General features: G+C 50.2%; 1 protein-coding gene across 1 annotated transcript in view; it reads left to right on the top strand.

The window, feature by feature from the left end:
* Positions 1-16823, top strand: part of Csmd1 (CUB and Sushi multiple domains 1) — a 1328246-nt gene that overhangs the window by 869031 nt on the left and 442392 nt on the right. Inside the window, exon 10 of the mRNA XM_077109222.1 lies at positions 8-129. Coding sequence (XP_076965337.1) covers positions 8-129 — 122 coding nt within the window. The remainder of the gene's footprint in view (positions 1-7; positions 130-16823) is intronic.

The raw sequence follows: 16823 nt of genomic DNA, 5'->3' as shown, positions 1-16823 counted from the left end.
TTTCCAGCCAGGACCTGTGGATCGAATCTGCGTGGGCCCAGTGGCGTCATCACCTCCCCCAACTACCCGGTTCAGTACGAAGACAACGCACACTGCGTGTGGGTGATCACCACCGCTGACCCCGACAAGGTGAGGCTGCGGCCCCAGGGTGTGCTGCCTCAGGTGACGCGCGGGCTCGGGCCACTGTGTAAAGCACACGCCCCCTTACTTTGCCACTGGCACTGAAAGTCCAGCACTGCTTGTGTCCAATGCCCACACCCGGGGAAAGCAGTGTAGTCAGCAGGGTCACGCTGTCCTCTCCTGGTGGTGTCTAGCTAGACCCTCAGGGGTCGCAGCCCTTCCCGCTGTGGGTGTCCCATCGGCGGCTCCACCCAGGCCCAGTGTTTCTGCACCTGCCACTCAGTGTGATGGCCTCTCCTCCTGTGCCTACACGCAGAGAGCACTTTTTACAGCACGTGAAAACCCACAGGCTCTTTTTCCTTAGGATCTCTGTGCTTTCCTAAAAGCCAGACGGGTGGCCTTGCTTTGGGTGATTTCTCACCTTAGGTGGCACTAAGTAGCAGGTGTGCTCCCTGGCAGTAGAGGACGGTGGAGAAGGTTAGTTCTCATGGGTGTCTCACACACAGTCTACAATTGTGTTACTGCATCTGAATAATCCACCAGGAGAATGCACTCAGAATCGCCTTGTGTTTGCTAGAGTTGGGTTGTTTTTAATTTGGTTGAAATGCAATTGGGATTCCTACCAGTGGAAACAGGAAAACAAAGGTGGTACATCTTTATATTGATTTGATTTAAAAACTGACAGAAAATCATTCTGAGTGTGGATTTTAGATAAACTAAAATAAACAATGTTCAGAGCCTATGTTTATAGTAATATTAGGTTTAGAAAGATCACTCCGCTGCGGAGTCTCCAGTCCTTCACAGCAGGGCTGTGTCTGCAGGGCTCACGGGGTGGGGTCTATATCTTTGCAGTCTGTGTCGTCTGCTTGGGCTCCTGGGTGCCCCGAGCACCCGCCCAGGAGCAGAGCCATTCTGACTGCACTGGGGGAAGTCTTCCGGATGCCTTTTCTTTCCCTTGCTGATTTCTGTCCTGCAGCAAGGCCACTGCTGTGTGACATGACAGCGGTAATAAAAAGGGCTGTGGGCTTCCTCCTTCAACACAGAGGGTCAGAGCTGCCACAGCTCTTGCCAAAGACCCTGGTTTTATGATGGTTGGTTCCTCAGTGTTCTGGGGCCATGTGTCGCCTGGGCTGAGTCGCCCACTGGGTCTCCGCATGCAGGTCAATAACTTACCCAAGTTCTTGCCCAGGTCTGCTGTTTCCAGGCCTCATTCTGAGCCCTTAGAAGCAGCTCTGCCCCTCAGTAACTCCATGGCCTTGGGCAAGGGAGCCGAGTTCCCTGAGTCTCAGGGATAGATGGTAAGAGCATATGATAAGAAGACTTTTCTGGAAAGTGGCTGTGAAGAGGACCACATCCACGTGCGCGCCTAAGTAGCTGCACTACCGTGGCCAACTTTCAGTCGTAAAAGATGTAAAGTTAGTCAACAATTTGACAACCGTTTACCAAGCCACTGCATTTAGGTGTTATCAAAAAGGAGTTTTATTTAAAACTGAATTTTAAAAGTATATCATGTTACTAGTTTATAATTGTTTGAAGTAATGTCTACATTCACTTAAATTTAAACATTATTCTGTTCAATCTCTAGCAAGGTAAATTATGTGACCTTGAGAATTTAGCAAAGGTCCTGAAGCTTAGATGGAGAAGCTTTAGGGAGACATACCAGTGAGTCCAACTTGTTGGGGATGCCCTAGGCGGAGTACTGAAGTAGCTCTAGAAGGTGACATGCGCTGCACTGGGGGTCCCTGTGATGGGTATGCCACTGGGGCTAAATGATCTGACTGGGACATTGTGAAGCACTGGGTGGCTACTGTGCCATTACGGTAAGTCACAGGCTTAGTTGACGTCCACATGTTCCATGTGGCCCTGTGAACATCACGTGAGGCCATCACACAAAGGCAGTGGGTCAGAGGGCCACTCGGGAGCTCCAGGCACCCACCCCAGCAGGTCCTGCGGTCTCTGTGTGTTCTTATGTTGTGCTAAGCTCATCCCCCGTTACCCTGATCCCTGGCGACCACTGCTACCCTCAGCTGCCCCCAGAACCTCGCACTTCCTGCCCTGGGGCTGAAACCCCCACCATCGAAGCCCCCTGGAGTCCTCTCTGACTTCAAGGCACAGACCAAACCCCGAGCAGGAGGCTGCTCCCAAGGCCCTTTGCCAGGACGGGGGCACAAACACTCCCTCTAGTGGTGGGGCAGGGAGTCCAGAGGTGCAGTCCACAGGGCTCTGCAGGCTTCCCAGCAGGAGGGAGCAGTGCCCATGGAAACAGCCCAGCACCCACTCCAGGTGGGGTTTCTCCTGGTCCTTCCCGCATGTCCTTTAGGATCACAGTCAAAAGCAAACAAGGCCCTGCTTTGGGGAAAGCCCCCAATAAGACACACATGACAGCAGCCATTGCATAAGCTCTCCCTACAGGCCCCTCCTGGCACAGGAGGAAAACGTGTGGCAGTAGGTTCTAGGAGAGGTGGAGGCACAGCTGCGAATCTGCTCTGACACTCTGAGTGATGGATCATGACAGTTGACATGGAGCGGGCTCAGAGGCAGCTCTAAGGGAGAGGATCCCAGAGTTGTCTGAGATGGAGGCTGAGCAGGACGTACGTGATGCCCAGTTGATGGTGAGGGAGAAGGAGGCTCAGGTGGGGCCCTGGTTCTCTGGTGCAGCACTACGTCATCCCACACGGCTCCACCCTGAGTCGCTCTCCAGCAGGTGCTGTGAGTCGTGGGAAAGGGAAGGAAGAGCAACCTGGAAGGGGGGTGAGGAGCCCTCCGAGTGCGAGCTGTGCTCCGGTTTCCCTGGAGGAGCCTCGCCCAGGCCCACTCTCCTTGCACCAGGGCTCGCAGCACCCTGACTGGTATTACCGTTGTCCCAGTTTGGAGCAATGCATTCTCCCTTCCTCGAGAACCCATGGTGCTGTGTGGAGGGCTGTTTGGTGGTCGGCAGCAGCGGGTGAGGACCTGCTGTGGATCCAAGCAGACACAACTCCCAGAGGCAAACCTGGAGGTCACAGTGTGTCGTTAACACTGGAAACCAGAGACAGGGAGCGAGGTGTCAGGAGCAGTGAGGAGTCATGGGAAGCCATGCCTTGCTTTCCTTTCAAGGACCAGTGACGGGAGGGTCTGCCCTCAGCTGCAGGGCATGCCCTCGCACCACCTGCCGTACACGCGGTCAAAGGTCAGCTCTTTTCCTGTGAGAGGAACACTCAGAACTCCTGAGCTGAGAAGACTGTGCTTCTGAGCTGATCTTCAGGTGATCTCATGAATACCTTTCCAGTATTTTCAAGTTGCATCTAGGTGCATCTACACATGCATGATGATAAATGTTCTCTAAAGTACCTTAAAGGTCTGTGTGTACACAGGACTCTCTCCTGCTTTCCAATCCAGGCAGAAATACTGAGATTCTCATTGAAAGGGAGCTCAGGGTCCCTGTGGCCTGAAACCAAGGTTCAGGAAGTCAGAGCCTGAGCTCCAGAGGCACCCACAGCACTTCACTGCCATCTGCAAGGAGAGCCACGTCCTTCGCCTCTCTCTAGTGTGCCATCACTTTGATGAATCATATAAGAAAATGGAAAAATGAGATGATATTGGAAATAATCGAACACACTGACAGGAGCTCTGGTCAGAGGGACAGAAGAGCCAAAAGGGCAGCAGCAGGAGAGCCCACGTTACTTCCCACAGCACAGTAACCCCCTCCAGGGCCCTGGCATTACCATTCTCTGTCCATGCACAGCAGCGACATCTCAACCCAGGGCAGCAAGGTGGCCAAGGCTCTCCAGACTTTTGTCCCAGGCAGACGCACTTTCCATGAAGACACACGGCCTCTTGTACCGACACAGGGAAGAAACACCTCCACAATGTGCCTGGCAGAGTTCCTTGGGCCCTGCTGAGTCCAGGCCTGGGGTGCAGCTCCCCGGGAGCTGGAGGAGAAAAACACCCCAACGCCAGGAGAAGGGACCGTCAGTACATGGCTCCCTGTGGGGTGTGCCCGTGCAGAGCAGCAGCATGCCGGGAAGAGAGCAGGTGTCCACCGTCCCTCTGCTGTGCCCAAGTCCCCAAAGCCTCTCCTCTTGCTCTTTCCCTAGACTCCCCGGGGCGTCTAGTTAGTCAAGAACAAGAGTGTGCTCTTGGACTTGTCCAGGCTGATTGCTGAACCTGCCCCAGCTATAACATGCAGACGATGGCTTCCATGCAGTTTGGGGCTGTTTCTCTTGTCTGTGTTGGAAGTTTCACTTTCTCTGTCATCTGTGGAGATTTCGGAAAGGTCAGGTGTGAGCTCGGTTGATTCTGAAAACTCAATCATTCGCTTACACCTCAGGAAACTTGTGTCATTCTGCTTCATCACTTATGTTGTAGAAAGGTTCAGAAAAGGAACGGAGAATTCCAGATCGATCCCCTCGCGCACACCAGCACTCTTAGAACACCACTTAGACACCTGAAGGCATCTCAATTAAGCAGAATTACCATCCAAATTAAGCACCAGTCATTGCCATTAAGTATAATTAGGCTTAATTTGATTCCTTGGGAGACATTTCAAATAAGCGTTTTCGGAAGAAGCACTGGGTGAAGAAGTTGTGTTACAATGGAGCAGAGAGAGGAGGGGTCACGCAAAGCCTCCAGACAATGACTGCTGCCAGAGCACTCATGGAGAGTTCCAGAAGAATCCCTGTCCCTCCATGTGTGTGCTTGACCTCATCAGATATGCAAACTCTTAACCAATAAGGCAGAACAGAAAACAGAAACTCCCAGGGTCGGGAGGAGGCGACTTCATACAGTCTGCGATTTGACCTGAATCCTCTCTTGATGGTGCGCACTCTCCTGGCCCGGACTCTGGATGGATCTTGTATAATCAGGAGCCGTCCTTCAGGTTTTACCAGTTATTTATAGAAAATTGCTCATAGAAAATAACCAATGGAGGAAGCTTGGAGTCTATGGAATGTACATTACATATATTTTGGAATGTCAAGTTGAGAGGAAGACTAGAATCTATCATTAAAAACCTAGAAACTAGTATGTAGGATGTTCTATGTAGAAAACTATAAAAAAAAGTCTCTCAAGATTTAATTCAGTAGATAAGCAGATTTATTAAACTCAATTACAAGTGCTTTTGCCATAGTACCACCAGAGAAACTCAATAAAAATAATATAGCAATAAGATACTTTAAAAAACCACTTTATGTAAATATATTCAATAGTCTACTATTTTTAGATAGCATTCTTGATGAATCTGTGATCTAACACTTGAGAAACTTTTATATATATATATAAAAAACACATATATACACACACGCACATACATGTTTGTGTATATGTGTGTGTATGTATATAAACCAAGTATAGGAACTAACAGAGAAGGTCTGCACCTGAAGACTCACTGCTGGGGTAGTCATTGGAAAGACTGACTGTACCCTGGAGGAGCCCTGTTGTGCTGAGCGCCTCTGTAGGCATGTACATGCAGGCACACACCCTATGTGGACTCCTGTGCATACATAGCAGCTAGATTGAGAGGGGCATGTGGTTCAGTTCACAGTGCCCATGACTTAGGCCTCAAACACACACACCCACACACACACACACACACACCTGCATGGCCAGCCCTCTCTATTCAGGATTGTGCGGTCTTCCTTTCGAACATCTAAAGATCAGAAATATTTTTTTAAAAAACTGTATTTTTGCTAAACACATACAGACTTTTCCTTGTCTCTGTTCCCTAAACAACACACTGTAACAAGTGACAGCATTTACCTGGTGCTAAGCACCACGGGTAATACGCAGGAGGACGGGCACACTACCTACCAACCGTGCCAGCTCTGGAGGCCTGTGCTCAGTGGAATAACGCATTTGAACTTTTCTCCCTGTCCACGTTTTCATGGGTGCATTATCATCAAACATGATGATGGGATTTGTTGTCACATATCTGTACATGCACACAATGTAACAATATTAAGTTTGATTAAGGAAATGTTCAAAATTTTGGCAGGATAGTGAACAGCAACTGTGGATAACCTTCACAAATGCTTTCATGAGAGTCCCGGGGTTCCACTGTCCATCACAGAGCAGAAACTGTAAAATCGGCTTAAAGGAGGTTCAGTAGATGGATGCCCAGAAACACAGCAACCCTCCGTGCCAACTCCCTCCCTGTCACCTGCCCACGTCACTCTCCTGGGACTTCAGGGTCCCCACAAACCCCGATGCTTGAGTTTCCATTGTTTAAATCTCTGGCTTCTGCGGGGAAACATCCCTGTGCCTAGTGCACGCCTGTGTGTTGAGGGGACTGGGAGGCTGAGGAGGGGCATCCGGTCCCCAGTGGGTGAGGCGTCCGGGAGCTGGGTAGGTCAGAGGAGGGACGGGGGAGGGAGGGAGGCTGAGATGAGCAGCGGTGCAGGAAGCGGGGTCTTCCAGGAGCAGGTGGGAGTGAGGAAGGACACAGCTAGGCCTTTTACCTGTCCTGAGATAGGTGGCTTGGGAATATCACTCAAAAACAAAATTTTGAGGCCCAGATGCTGCTGGGACGTAGGCATTGCAGGTGTTTTTTTTTTTTTTTTTTTAATTTATTGATTTGTTCTGATCAGTTTACGTGACAGCAGAACACTCTCGATTCATTGTACACAAATGGAGCACAGTTTTTCACTTCTCTGGTTGTAGGTGGTTTTTAAAGTGTTCTCAGATCCTTTGCAGCCCAGGGGAGGAGGCGGGCTGGCTGGAGACAGGATGGAGTCGGGAGCATCGTACCCTGAGGCCATCGTACCTCCTCCGAGGCTGTCCGTGAGGCTGGACCTCAGTGTGAGAGCCTTCCCACCTCCACAGCTGAAGTGGAGTTCAGGCCAGCATTTACTCTTCAGTCCCAATGTCAGTTCCCTTTCCTTTTGGAATGATAGTATCCACTTTGAGAGGACCACAGTCTCCTCCCTCCCTGTCCCTCAGCTGTCCTCTCCTGTCCCCTGCCTTCCTTCTGCTTCCTTTTCCCTCTTCCATTCTCCTCCTTCTGTCCTTCTCCTTCTGCCTTTTAATAGCTCAATTCAGAAAGAGATCAATTGGCCCCACCCTACATAGCAAATGAAGAATTTAAATGTTCTCTTTAAGAAAATGAGGTGTAAATGTACTGTATCAAAGAAAGGGTGCAATTAGAAAGTGCGTTTTATAAGATCGTCCTGCAAAGGTGGGTGGACAGATGTGAATGCGGCAGGATTGTCAGTGGGAAAACCAGGGATTTACTGTCATTAATGAAGGTGATGCTAGCCTAAATCATTCCAGTGGCCTCATGTCTAGAGAGAAGAGAACGTGGAATAGGGAGATATTTCATCTCAAGGGTAGGTGATTCATCACAGCAATTTATGCATTTATGTTATACCTTGTAAGCAACAGCTCTTAATATCTAAAGTAAAATAACAACCATCGGTTAGCTCTGATGCTTGTGAGAAGCTACAGCTATCCACTAGCTCCTCCTTTGGAAGGGAGAATCAGCCCCTCTCACTGTCCAATGGATTGTTGCAAAATTTGAAGTAACACATTCACATAAGTATAAGGGGACATTCATTTGCATTCAAGTTCATAACTTAAAGTTGAAGGTTTGTGACATTTTGAAGTGTAAGTGGAACCCTGCCTTTCAGTGGACCTGGTACCCACTGGGGTCCCCGCCGGATGGAGGCACAGAGATCAGGCCCGTGGCTATCTCCTGGAAGGGCATGGAGCCCCCGTCCTTCCTGATTCTCTGTACACCAGGCACAAAGGCCGGTTTCCTGTCTATGTGCTGTTGGAGTGAGATGCCGGCCAGTTCTTTGCTCATTGCACATAACAGGGCTTAGTTCTTTTGGCTGACATCACTAATCTTGGGCTGTTGACTGTCACTCTGTGCTTTTCAGCTCTCCAGTGTACTCAGCCCTGGCTGCCAGCCTCCCATTGCCCAAGTCCTCCCATTATCACCACTTAGCAATCGTCTCACGAGCCGGGCTGGGTCTCCCGGCTGCCTCCTGCTCAGGCCTCTGAAAACACCCTTCCTGGGCCACAGGGGCACCTATGTCCTCTGCTTTCTCCTAACATGCCTCTTCTTGACTTTCTGAACCAAATTCAATTATTTCTATTGTCTCTTTTAGGAACTAAAAAAGAAAAGAGAGAGCGGGCCTATGTTTTTGACTTGCTTGTGATGAATCAATCTCTCCCTCTTCCTCCTCCTCTCTCTCTCTCTCTCTCTCTCTCTCTCTCTCTCTCTGTCACACACACACACACACACACACACACACAGAGGAAACAGCATTTTTAGAAGGGCCCATCAGGCATGCACCCGGGAGAGCAAAGATGACCGGGAGATGCACACAGCTGGGGCGACCTTTTGCTTGATGACAGTGGATAGGCACCCAGCCCCACGTATGGTTATTTATAGAATCAGAGCAGGGCAGGTGTCCAGGTAACACTGTTGGGGAAGAGGCCACAGGATTTTCTGTTTTAGCTTTATGTTTTCATTTTTAATAAAAATGACTCAGTGAAAGGCTATCCGGGTGATGCTGTGCTCCCAGCATGCCTGGAAGGAGGAGTTCAGTTCTCCCGGGAGAACATCCAGTGGATGCTCTTCATGACAGTGAGGCGGAAGAAGCCTGTTTTCTTTGGAGCCCTGTTAGTTTCACAGGTGTGAAAGGAGGTCACCTTTTATTTGACTTTTAATACGATATGTGTTTATGTTACATACTTATTTTATGCATTTACACACATTTTTATTTTTTAGTTTTTCTCATTTTTAGTGTTCTTTAAAAAAAAATAATAAGTACATGAGTAGCAAAACCACACACAAAACCTCCACCAACAATGCGTGGACCCAGGCTCTCCTACATACCTGAGAAGGTTCCCTGGAGGAAACAGCTGGCATCTCTGCCTGTTGCAGATCACGTTCTAGGAGGGAGATACCAAGTATAAATCAAAAGCCCAAATGAGCAGGACATTCGAATCCTGCAGATGATCTCCTGCTAAAACGGGGTGGGGGGGGCAACTTGGGGGATTCTTATGCCCAGAATAAAGCAAAGGCATGGCGAGGGGCCACCCCAACTCCCGGGGCAACTGTTGGCTTTGTGTTCAAAGGTGGTCTCCTGATTTTACACCCACAGATCCCGATTTAGCAAAACTGAGACTACACCGTAAGTCCTTTACGTCACTGCTCTCTTTCTGACTTAATGGTATATACAGAACATCTTTCTAAGCTCAGATAATCCAAATTTTTTAAGAAAATAAGTATTTCACTGAAAGGACTTGCTGTTGCTTACCATTTAGCAGTTAACACAGTCTTCCTACATTTCACAACTGATGGCAATAGTGTGTGCAACTTGCTCATGGGCAGATCTCACAGATAGGGGATTTTTCCTTCTGACAAAATGTTGTAGAAATTTCAGTGTGAATTTTACCAAGCTGAAGAATGACACAGTGAATAGTGTCAGCTTAGGTCACCAGAGCCTCGGTGCTTCTGTGTGGCTCTGGCTCACCTGTGTGTGGACTGGACTTGTCCCTCCCTTCACCCGGCTGAGTGAGAGGCCAGGGGAGGGGAGGGGCGGAGCTCCTGGAGACTCTGACACTTGGCCATCCACTGCTGTCCCCTAGCAGTTGGTCTCCGTGCCACACCTCCCAAGCAAAGGGGCTTCAAATCCCCAACCCCAAGTGATGATTTTGGCAGCTCCCTCTCCCCTTCTCCCACCCCCTACATTATTCATACATTATTTCTCCCTCTTTGGCTTTTTTTCCTTTCTCTCATATCTATTTGAAAAAAATTGCTGAACTTAGGCACTAAACTTGAACAAGGCCCGGAGAGGGTGAGACTGGGTCCCTTTGTCTTGAAGCCAACCCCTCAGCAGGGGAGGGACGTCCTGGCTTGTGCATCAGTGCACTGGGGGCAGGAGGAAGTCCTGCCACGCCTTAGAAGCCCCTGGACATTAGTTCATCTTTCCAGGGAGTGACGGCCCCTGTCCCAGTGGCCACTCGGTGTGGCTGTCTCTTCACAGTGCCCAACTTGATAGGGGCTAGTGAGACACTGAGCGGTCTCTGTGATTGTCACTGCCCCTTGGCGTGGACAGTGGATCCAGCCCTCGGCACAGTGGAAAGCAGGTGGAAATCAATACGGGTCAGAAGACCAATCAGCAAATGGGCAGTGGGGTCCTTTTGAAGACTCTCCCGGGTCACTGTCTCACAGAAGGAAGTGAAATTCTTTCTTTTGCTAGAAAGAGTCAATCAAAGTGACACGTGGCAAAATGTCCTTCCAGGACACATTCCATTGATTCTCATCAGAACACCCTGTGGGAGGCGCTTGGGTGACCTGTTGAGCAGCTAAGGGCTGTGGAGTGTTAGGTGGTTCCCCTTCTGGGCTGGCCCCTCATCCTCCCCACCCCTCCCCTTCCTCCTCTTGAAGAGCCCTTTGTAACTCACAGTGGGGTGGAGTCTCCCTCTGTGCCCCTGGGCTCCTCTCTGTGGAGAAAAGAGAGCCAGTCTTGGAGTCACGGACCAGCTTCAGCCTCAGCTTTGCCCATTCCCAGCTGTTCGCTCGTGAGAGACTGTACACCTGCCTCTGGTTCCTCATCTCCCTGATAATAAGGACATGGAGTAATGAGCAGTAGACCACAGTACGCCTGCAGGTACTGGGCAAAGCAACGCACAAGGAACTGCTTCTAAGTTCTAAATGTTACCAGACGTGACTACTAGGGTGTTCTGTAACCCACAGTTCCCTCTTTTGACCTTGAATGTCTCTGCATCCCACCACTCCGGTCCCTTTTCTCTGCTTACAATGATCTTCGATCTAAACCACTGACCAAGCACGGGACCACATGGTCACAGTCCCTGGCTGTCTCTGGGTATTCTGGCTGAGGCTTGGAGCTTGCAGATCCAGAGAGACTGCTCCCTCTTGCTGGCCAGTCTGTACCCTGCATTCTTGATCCTGGCCGTCACTGGACCCAGGAAGCCCACCTGCACCACACACCTTCTCTCCTCCATCACCTTCAGCTGAGCAAGGACCCATTGCCCCTGGATCCTTGTGTTCTCCCTCGTCCTTCCCAAGGTCACCCCGCCAGGCTCCTCTCAGGGCATCTCGCTGTGCTGTGGCTGTCCTCCTCCTCATCCCTGTGTCTCTACTCTCCACCTAATTGACCTTTCACAATAAATCTGAAAAGCCCTTTTGAAAAGGATGAATATGTGCATAGCGTGCCTAAAGTCAGATCAGTATGCGGTCTCTATTTTAAGGGATGATATAATACAGATGAGAACACAGCAAAGGAGAAGATCTTGAAATCTTCCACTAGGAGCACCTGGTGATGCACTTGCTGGTGCTTCCTCGGAGCCTGTCTCTCTGTGTCGGTAAACCAAGCACACACAGAAACACCAGCTCTCTCACCTCCCTCCTCTCCTTACCCTCTCCTCCTGGCCCGTCTTAATGGCATCTTTCAATTCTAGGTGACATTCTGGTTTTCAGGTGGCTCTTCCACTTCACAGCTTACCAACTCTATCCTCAGACATCATCTATTCTCTCCAATGGATGAACAATATTTCTTTTACCAGCTTTTCCTCTTAGCAAACGTGTAGGCTGCAGCCATTCTTGGAAATCAGGAACCTGGCTTTAGTGAGCAGCTTCGTGTTTACACTTTGGAAGATATTTCAGGAGGACAAATTGTTTAAATTGGAAACATGTCAACATTTTGCACATTCAAAAACGCCAAACTTGCTGCCGGATGCTTACCATGAGCACTCCTTTCGTGACCTACAGATGGCAGGATTCCAGTGGTGCTGCCAAAGTGGGACAGGCCTGTCATCCTGCAGCATGACCTCCTTCAGTAATCTCTTTGCACCATTTATCCCGGGGCACGTGACTGCCGCTCCACTCCTGTTGCTTACCTGTGTTTTGCAACCTGTTTGCCATCACAGTCCTGTCACCTTGACACTGTGTGCTGTGCTGTCCCCACGTGGGGTCCCTTCCCCCACCACAGGCAAAAGCAGGGCCACAGGGTAAGCCTGGGTATGACTGAAACCGGATTCACCACGGCGACGATGGCAATGATTCTGCATTTTCTTGAGAGCCTATTTATTAATGAATCAACCGTGTAATTTATTATCTGAACCAAAATACTTTTGGATTAAAGGGTAATGCTATTAATAATCAGGATGGAAACAGTCAAATACTATAACTCTCTCAGGCAAATGAGGGTCTGTTGTTTTAATCAGCTTTTTTTTGCTGCCGAAACTAAAAGTCTCCACCAGCCCAATTGTAGAGGAGGAAAAGTTTATTTGGGGTCTCACAGTTTGGTTTCAGAGGTCTCAGTCCATGGTCAGCAGACTCCATTCCTTGGGGCTCAAGTGGTGGCTGACCATCATGGTGGAAGAGTGTGATGGAGAGAAGCAGCTTACAGGATGACCAGGAGGCTGAGAGAGAGACTCCACTCTCCAGATACAAAATGTACACCCCATAGCCACGCCTGGCCCCAATGCCCACCTCCTCCAGCCACAACCCATCTGCCTCAATTACCATCGAATTGGTCCTACGAGGGATTATTTAACTGATTAGGTTAAGGCTATAACCCAATCATTTCTCCTCTGAACCTTCTTGAATTTTCTCACATGTGAGCTTTTGGGGGACACCTCACACCCAAATCATGGAACCTGTGCCATCCTATTACAAGATCCGAGGAAGCCCTCCTGAGAGGCAGGAGGCCACGTGGCGTTTCACTATGGGAACAGGCATGGCAAGATCGTCTATGCTCCCCAAAGGCAGGAGAGCTGAAAGAACCCCGAGCAGCAGGAGTGCGGGTGGCAACTCATGCCTTGCTCAGATCTAAAATCAGTGAGTGTGTCTTTTAAAAAACATGGTTGTTTGTTTGTTAATGGTAGCCAACTTAAAAGTACATCTTAGGAATCCTAAATTGGAAGAAATATGACATTTGCATCATCTTTCAGCAAGACTGCATTAAAGGATCTTTGAATCCCCAGTCCCGTGCGCTGTCTGGGCCAAGGATCCGTACTCAACAAATGGCTGCAATAATGACTATCCTGGCATGTTCTACCCACTAGGGAGGTGGGATGGAGTGCTCTAGTTCAACTTCTTTTGTGAAAAATGTGCCTAACCATCTCTAAGCTACCAATCCCACACATCTACATATTACTTGGGTCCTAAAAATGGCTAAATATATTGCACTAATATGTTTCCAGACAAACAAAGCATTATTTTTATGGAACGTCTAATGCACACAATACCCCGAGTGCATCTGTCACTGGGAAGCTGTGGTGGTGTGTTCTGCATGCGAGTGGCGCCTGGCGGTATGTTACTTGGCGTGAGGCTGCTCAGTGTTTTCATTGGTGCATTGTAATTGCACATGAAAGTGAGTGGGGTCCACGCTGGCAGCCCTACACGTGGTTGGTTTCCTTCCCATTGCCTTGTCTTCCCTCTCCTCTGCTCTCCCTCTCTCCACTGCTGTCCCTTCTGGTTTGGACAGTGCCGTAGCCAGGAGCTCCCACCAGTGTTCGGACTTACAGGGAATATTCCAAAGCTCTGGATACTGTGTTCTGCTTGTCAAAGCAATTCTCCAAGTGATGCTTTGACGCGTGTGTTTGAAAGGCAGTGTTAACGACCTGGTAATTGTTTCTCTGGGTTTCCACTGAAGTGTGAAGTGGGCTGACAGCTGTCAACCAGGCAGGGGCCGTGACAGTAAGGGAGAAAAAAGGGAGCCCACATTTCCACCCTCGGGCCCCCATTCTGTGGTCAGATGTGAAGCCACTGATGGAATAAACCACTGGGGTGGGGACGGTCAGTGTGGAGGCTCCTGCCCTGAAAGGTGTGGGTGATGGGGTGCAGTCACCGTCATCTCCAGCCACGGGGGAGGTTTGCAGCACCCAGTGCAGCATCCTGGGTCGGCCTGAAGTCAGTGGAGTGCTTTTGAATCTCCTTGTTGGTGGAGGACTTACAGGGGCAAGAGGCTGGCATTTTGTGTGACAGTTTTTGCTTGAGTACTGAGCCAGTCATGCTGTCTTCAGGGCCACGTCTGAATTCTCACATGGTGAGTGAGATGCTCCCATTGAGCAGCCGTGCTCCTGGGGTCCACTCAGGGGGCTATGGGTTTGAATCGCTCCTATCTGCCGTGGCTGGGGATTCTGTCCATAGTGTGGACATACAAGAGTGGTATGTACTATTTAGAGTGTAACTTCAATGTGTGCTGTAACCACAGCTTACTCTCCTGTTGTTGGTCAGGATTAAATTGTGTAGCTTTAATTTCCTCCCATTGAACATTGGGAACATGATCCACTTTGATATTTGTTTCATGGAATATTTTAATATCACATTTTTCTGACTTGAGCCCTATACCCAATGATTCAATGGTCATCTGAATATATCCCATGAAAAACTCTGACACTGCGGTTGTCTTACTTTTCTCTCTCTCTCAGTGCACACATATGTGTGTCTATATAAATATATATCTGCATATAGATTTGGATGTATAAACATATATGTAACTAAGTCAACATAATTTAATAAAAAACAAAAATAAAATTCAAAATTCTAATTTAGATTGGCATAAATTTGAAAAATAAACTGAATTAAAATTATGAGCCTCAAGTATGTATGTAGCTACCATATACGTTTTATATTTACATGTAACTCAAGTCTGTCTTGATGTAGAATTCAGGAAAATGAACTACAGTACATAAAAGTTTCAGCCAAGTTGATAAGTTTGTCTATATGGTGGACTTTAAAGTGGGCTCATGGTGTACATTAGAGCCCGTGGGCACTGACGCTCATTCTCGCCTGCCACCAACCGTCAGTGGGCTCTGGTAGTTGGGAGTTGGCTAATTCCCCATCATTCAGACTGTGACTTCCAGCCAGGACACAAGAAAACTGAGTGATGTCCCAGGAACAGAGAGACACTCTGCACTCTGCGTGGTGGTTGGCAAACCTTGCTTGCTGTGGACTCCAACTACATACCCACACGGTCCTTGGACCTGCTAGCAGAGCCTCTCTTCCTCCACCTGCCAGAAGCTGGTCCTTGTCCTGGTGCTTGCTCTCCCAGTAGGCCTGGCTCTCTGTGCCCTAACACTGGCTGTGGTCTGTTTCCCATGGGCCCTGCTGCCCACCAACTGTGGCTGCAATCAGTAGTGATGCCCGCACATGGCTGGGGACAGGCTGCTCTGCTGGATGTGTCTGGGACAGGCAGCTGTTCTGGGTATGTCTGGGGACAGGCAGCTGTTATGGGTGTGTCTGGGGACTGGCAGCTGTTCTGGGTATCTCTGGGGTCAGGCAGCTCTTCTGGGTGTGTCTGGGGACAGACAGCTGTTCTGGGTATGTCTGGGGACAGGCACCTGTTCTGGGTGTGTCTGGGGACAGGCTGCTCTGCTGGGTGTGTCCAGGGCAGACTGCTGTTCTGGGTGTGTCTGGGGACAGGCACCTGTTCTGGGTATGTCTGGGGACAGGCAGCTGTTGTGGGTGTGTCTGGGGACAGGCAGCTGTTCTGGGTGTGTCTGGGGACAGTCAGCTGTTCTGGGTGTGTCTGGGGACAGGCTGCTCTCCTGGGTGTGTCCAGGGTAGACTGCTGTTCTGGGTGTGTCTGGGGACAGGCAGCTGTTGTGGGTGTGTCTGGGGACAGACAGCTGTTCTTCTGGGTGTTCTGGGGGCAGGAAGCTGTTGTGGGTGTGTCTGGGGACAGTCAGCTGTTCTGGGTGTGTCTGGGGACAGGCTGCTCTGCTGGGTGTGTCCAGGGCAGACTGCTGTTCTGGGTGTGTCTGGGGACAGGCACCTGTTCTGGGTGTGTCTGGGGACAGTCAGCTATTGTGGGTGTGTCTGGGGACAGGCAGCTGTTCTGGGTGTGTCTGGGGACAGTCAGCTGTTCTGGGTGTGTCTGGGACAGACAGGTGTTCTGGGTGTGTCTGGGGACAGGCAGCTCTTCTGGGAGTGTCAGGGGACAGGCAGCTGTTCTGGGTGTGTCTGGGACAGTCAGCTATTCTGGTTGTGTCTGGGGACAGGCTGCTGTTCTGGGTGTGTCTGGGACAGGCAGCTGTTCTGGGTGTGTCTTGGGACAGGCAGCTGTTCTGGGAGTGTCTGGGGACAGGCTGCTCTTCTGGGTATATCTGGGGACAGGCTGCTCTTCTGGGTATATCTGGGGACAGGCAGCTGTTCTGGGTGTGTCTGGGGACAGGCTGCTGTTCTGGGTGTGCCTGGGGACAGGCAGCTGTTCTGGGAGTTTCTGGGGACAGGCAGCTGTTCTGGGTGTGCCTGGGGACAGGCAGCTGTTCTGGGAGTTTCTGGGGACAGGCTGCTGTTCTGGGTGTGTCTGGGGACAGGCAGCTGTTCTGGGAGTGTCTGGGGACAGGCAGCTGTTCTGGGTGTGTCTGGGGACAGTCAGCTGTTCTGGGTGTGTCTGGGACAGGCAGCTGTTCTGGGTGTGTCTGGGACAGGCAGCTATTCTGGGTGTGTCTGGGGATAGGCAGCTGTTCTGGGAGTGTCTGGGGACAGGCTGTTCTTCTGGGTATATCTGGGGACAGGCAGCTGTTCTGGGTGTGTCTGGGGACAGGCTACTGTTTTGGGTGTCTGGGGACAGGCAGCTGTTCTGGGTGTGTCTGGGGACAGGCAGCTGTTGTGGGTGTGTCTGGGGACAGTCAGCTGTTCTGGGTGTGTCTGGGACAGACAAGTGTTCTGGGTGTGTCTGGGGACAGGCAGCTCTTCTGGGAGTGTCTGGGGACAGGCAGCTGTTCTGGGTGTGTCTGGGGAC

The sequence above is a fragment of the Callospermophilus lateralis genome, chromosome 4, assembly GCF_048772815.1.
Source record: "Callospermophilus lateralis isolate mCalLat2 chromosome 4, mCalLat2.hap1, whole genome shotgun sequence".
Classification (NCBI taxonomy): Eukaryota; Metazoa; Chordata; class Mammalia; order Rodentia; family Sciuridae; genus Callospermophilus; species Callospermophilus lateralis.
The sequence above is the reverse complement of the archived record's forward strand: the minus strand, read 5'-3'. Positions and strand labels throughout refer to the sequence as shown.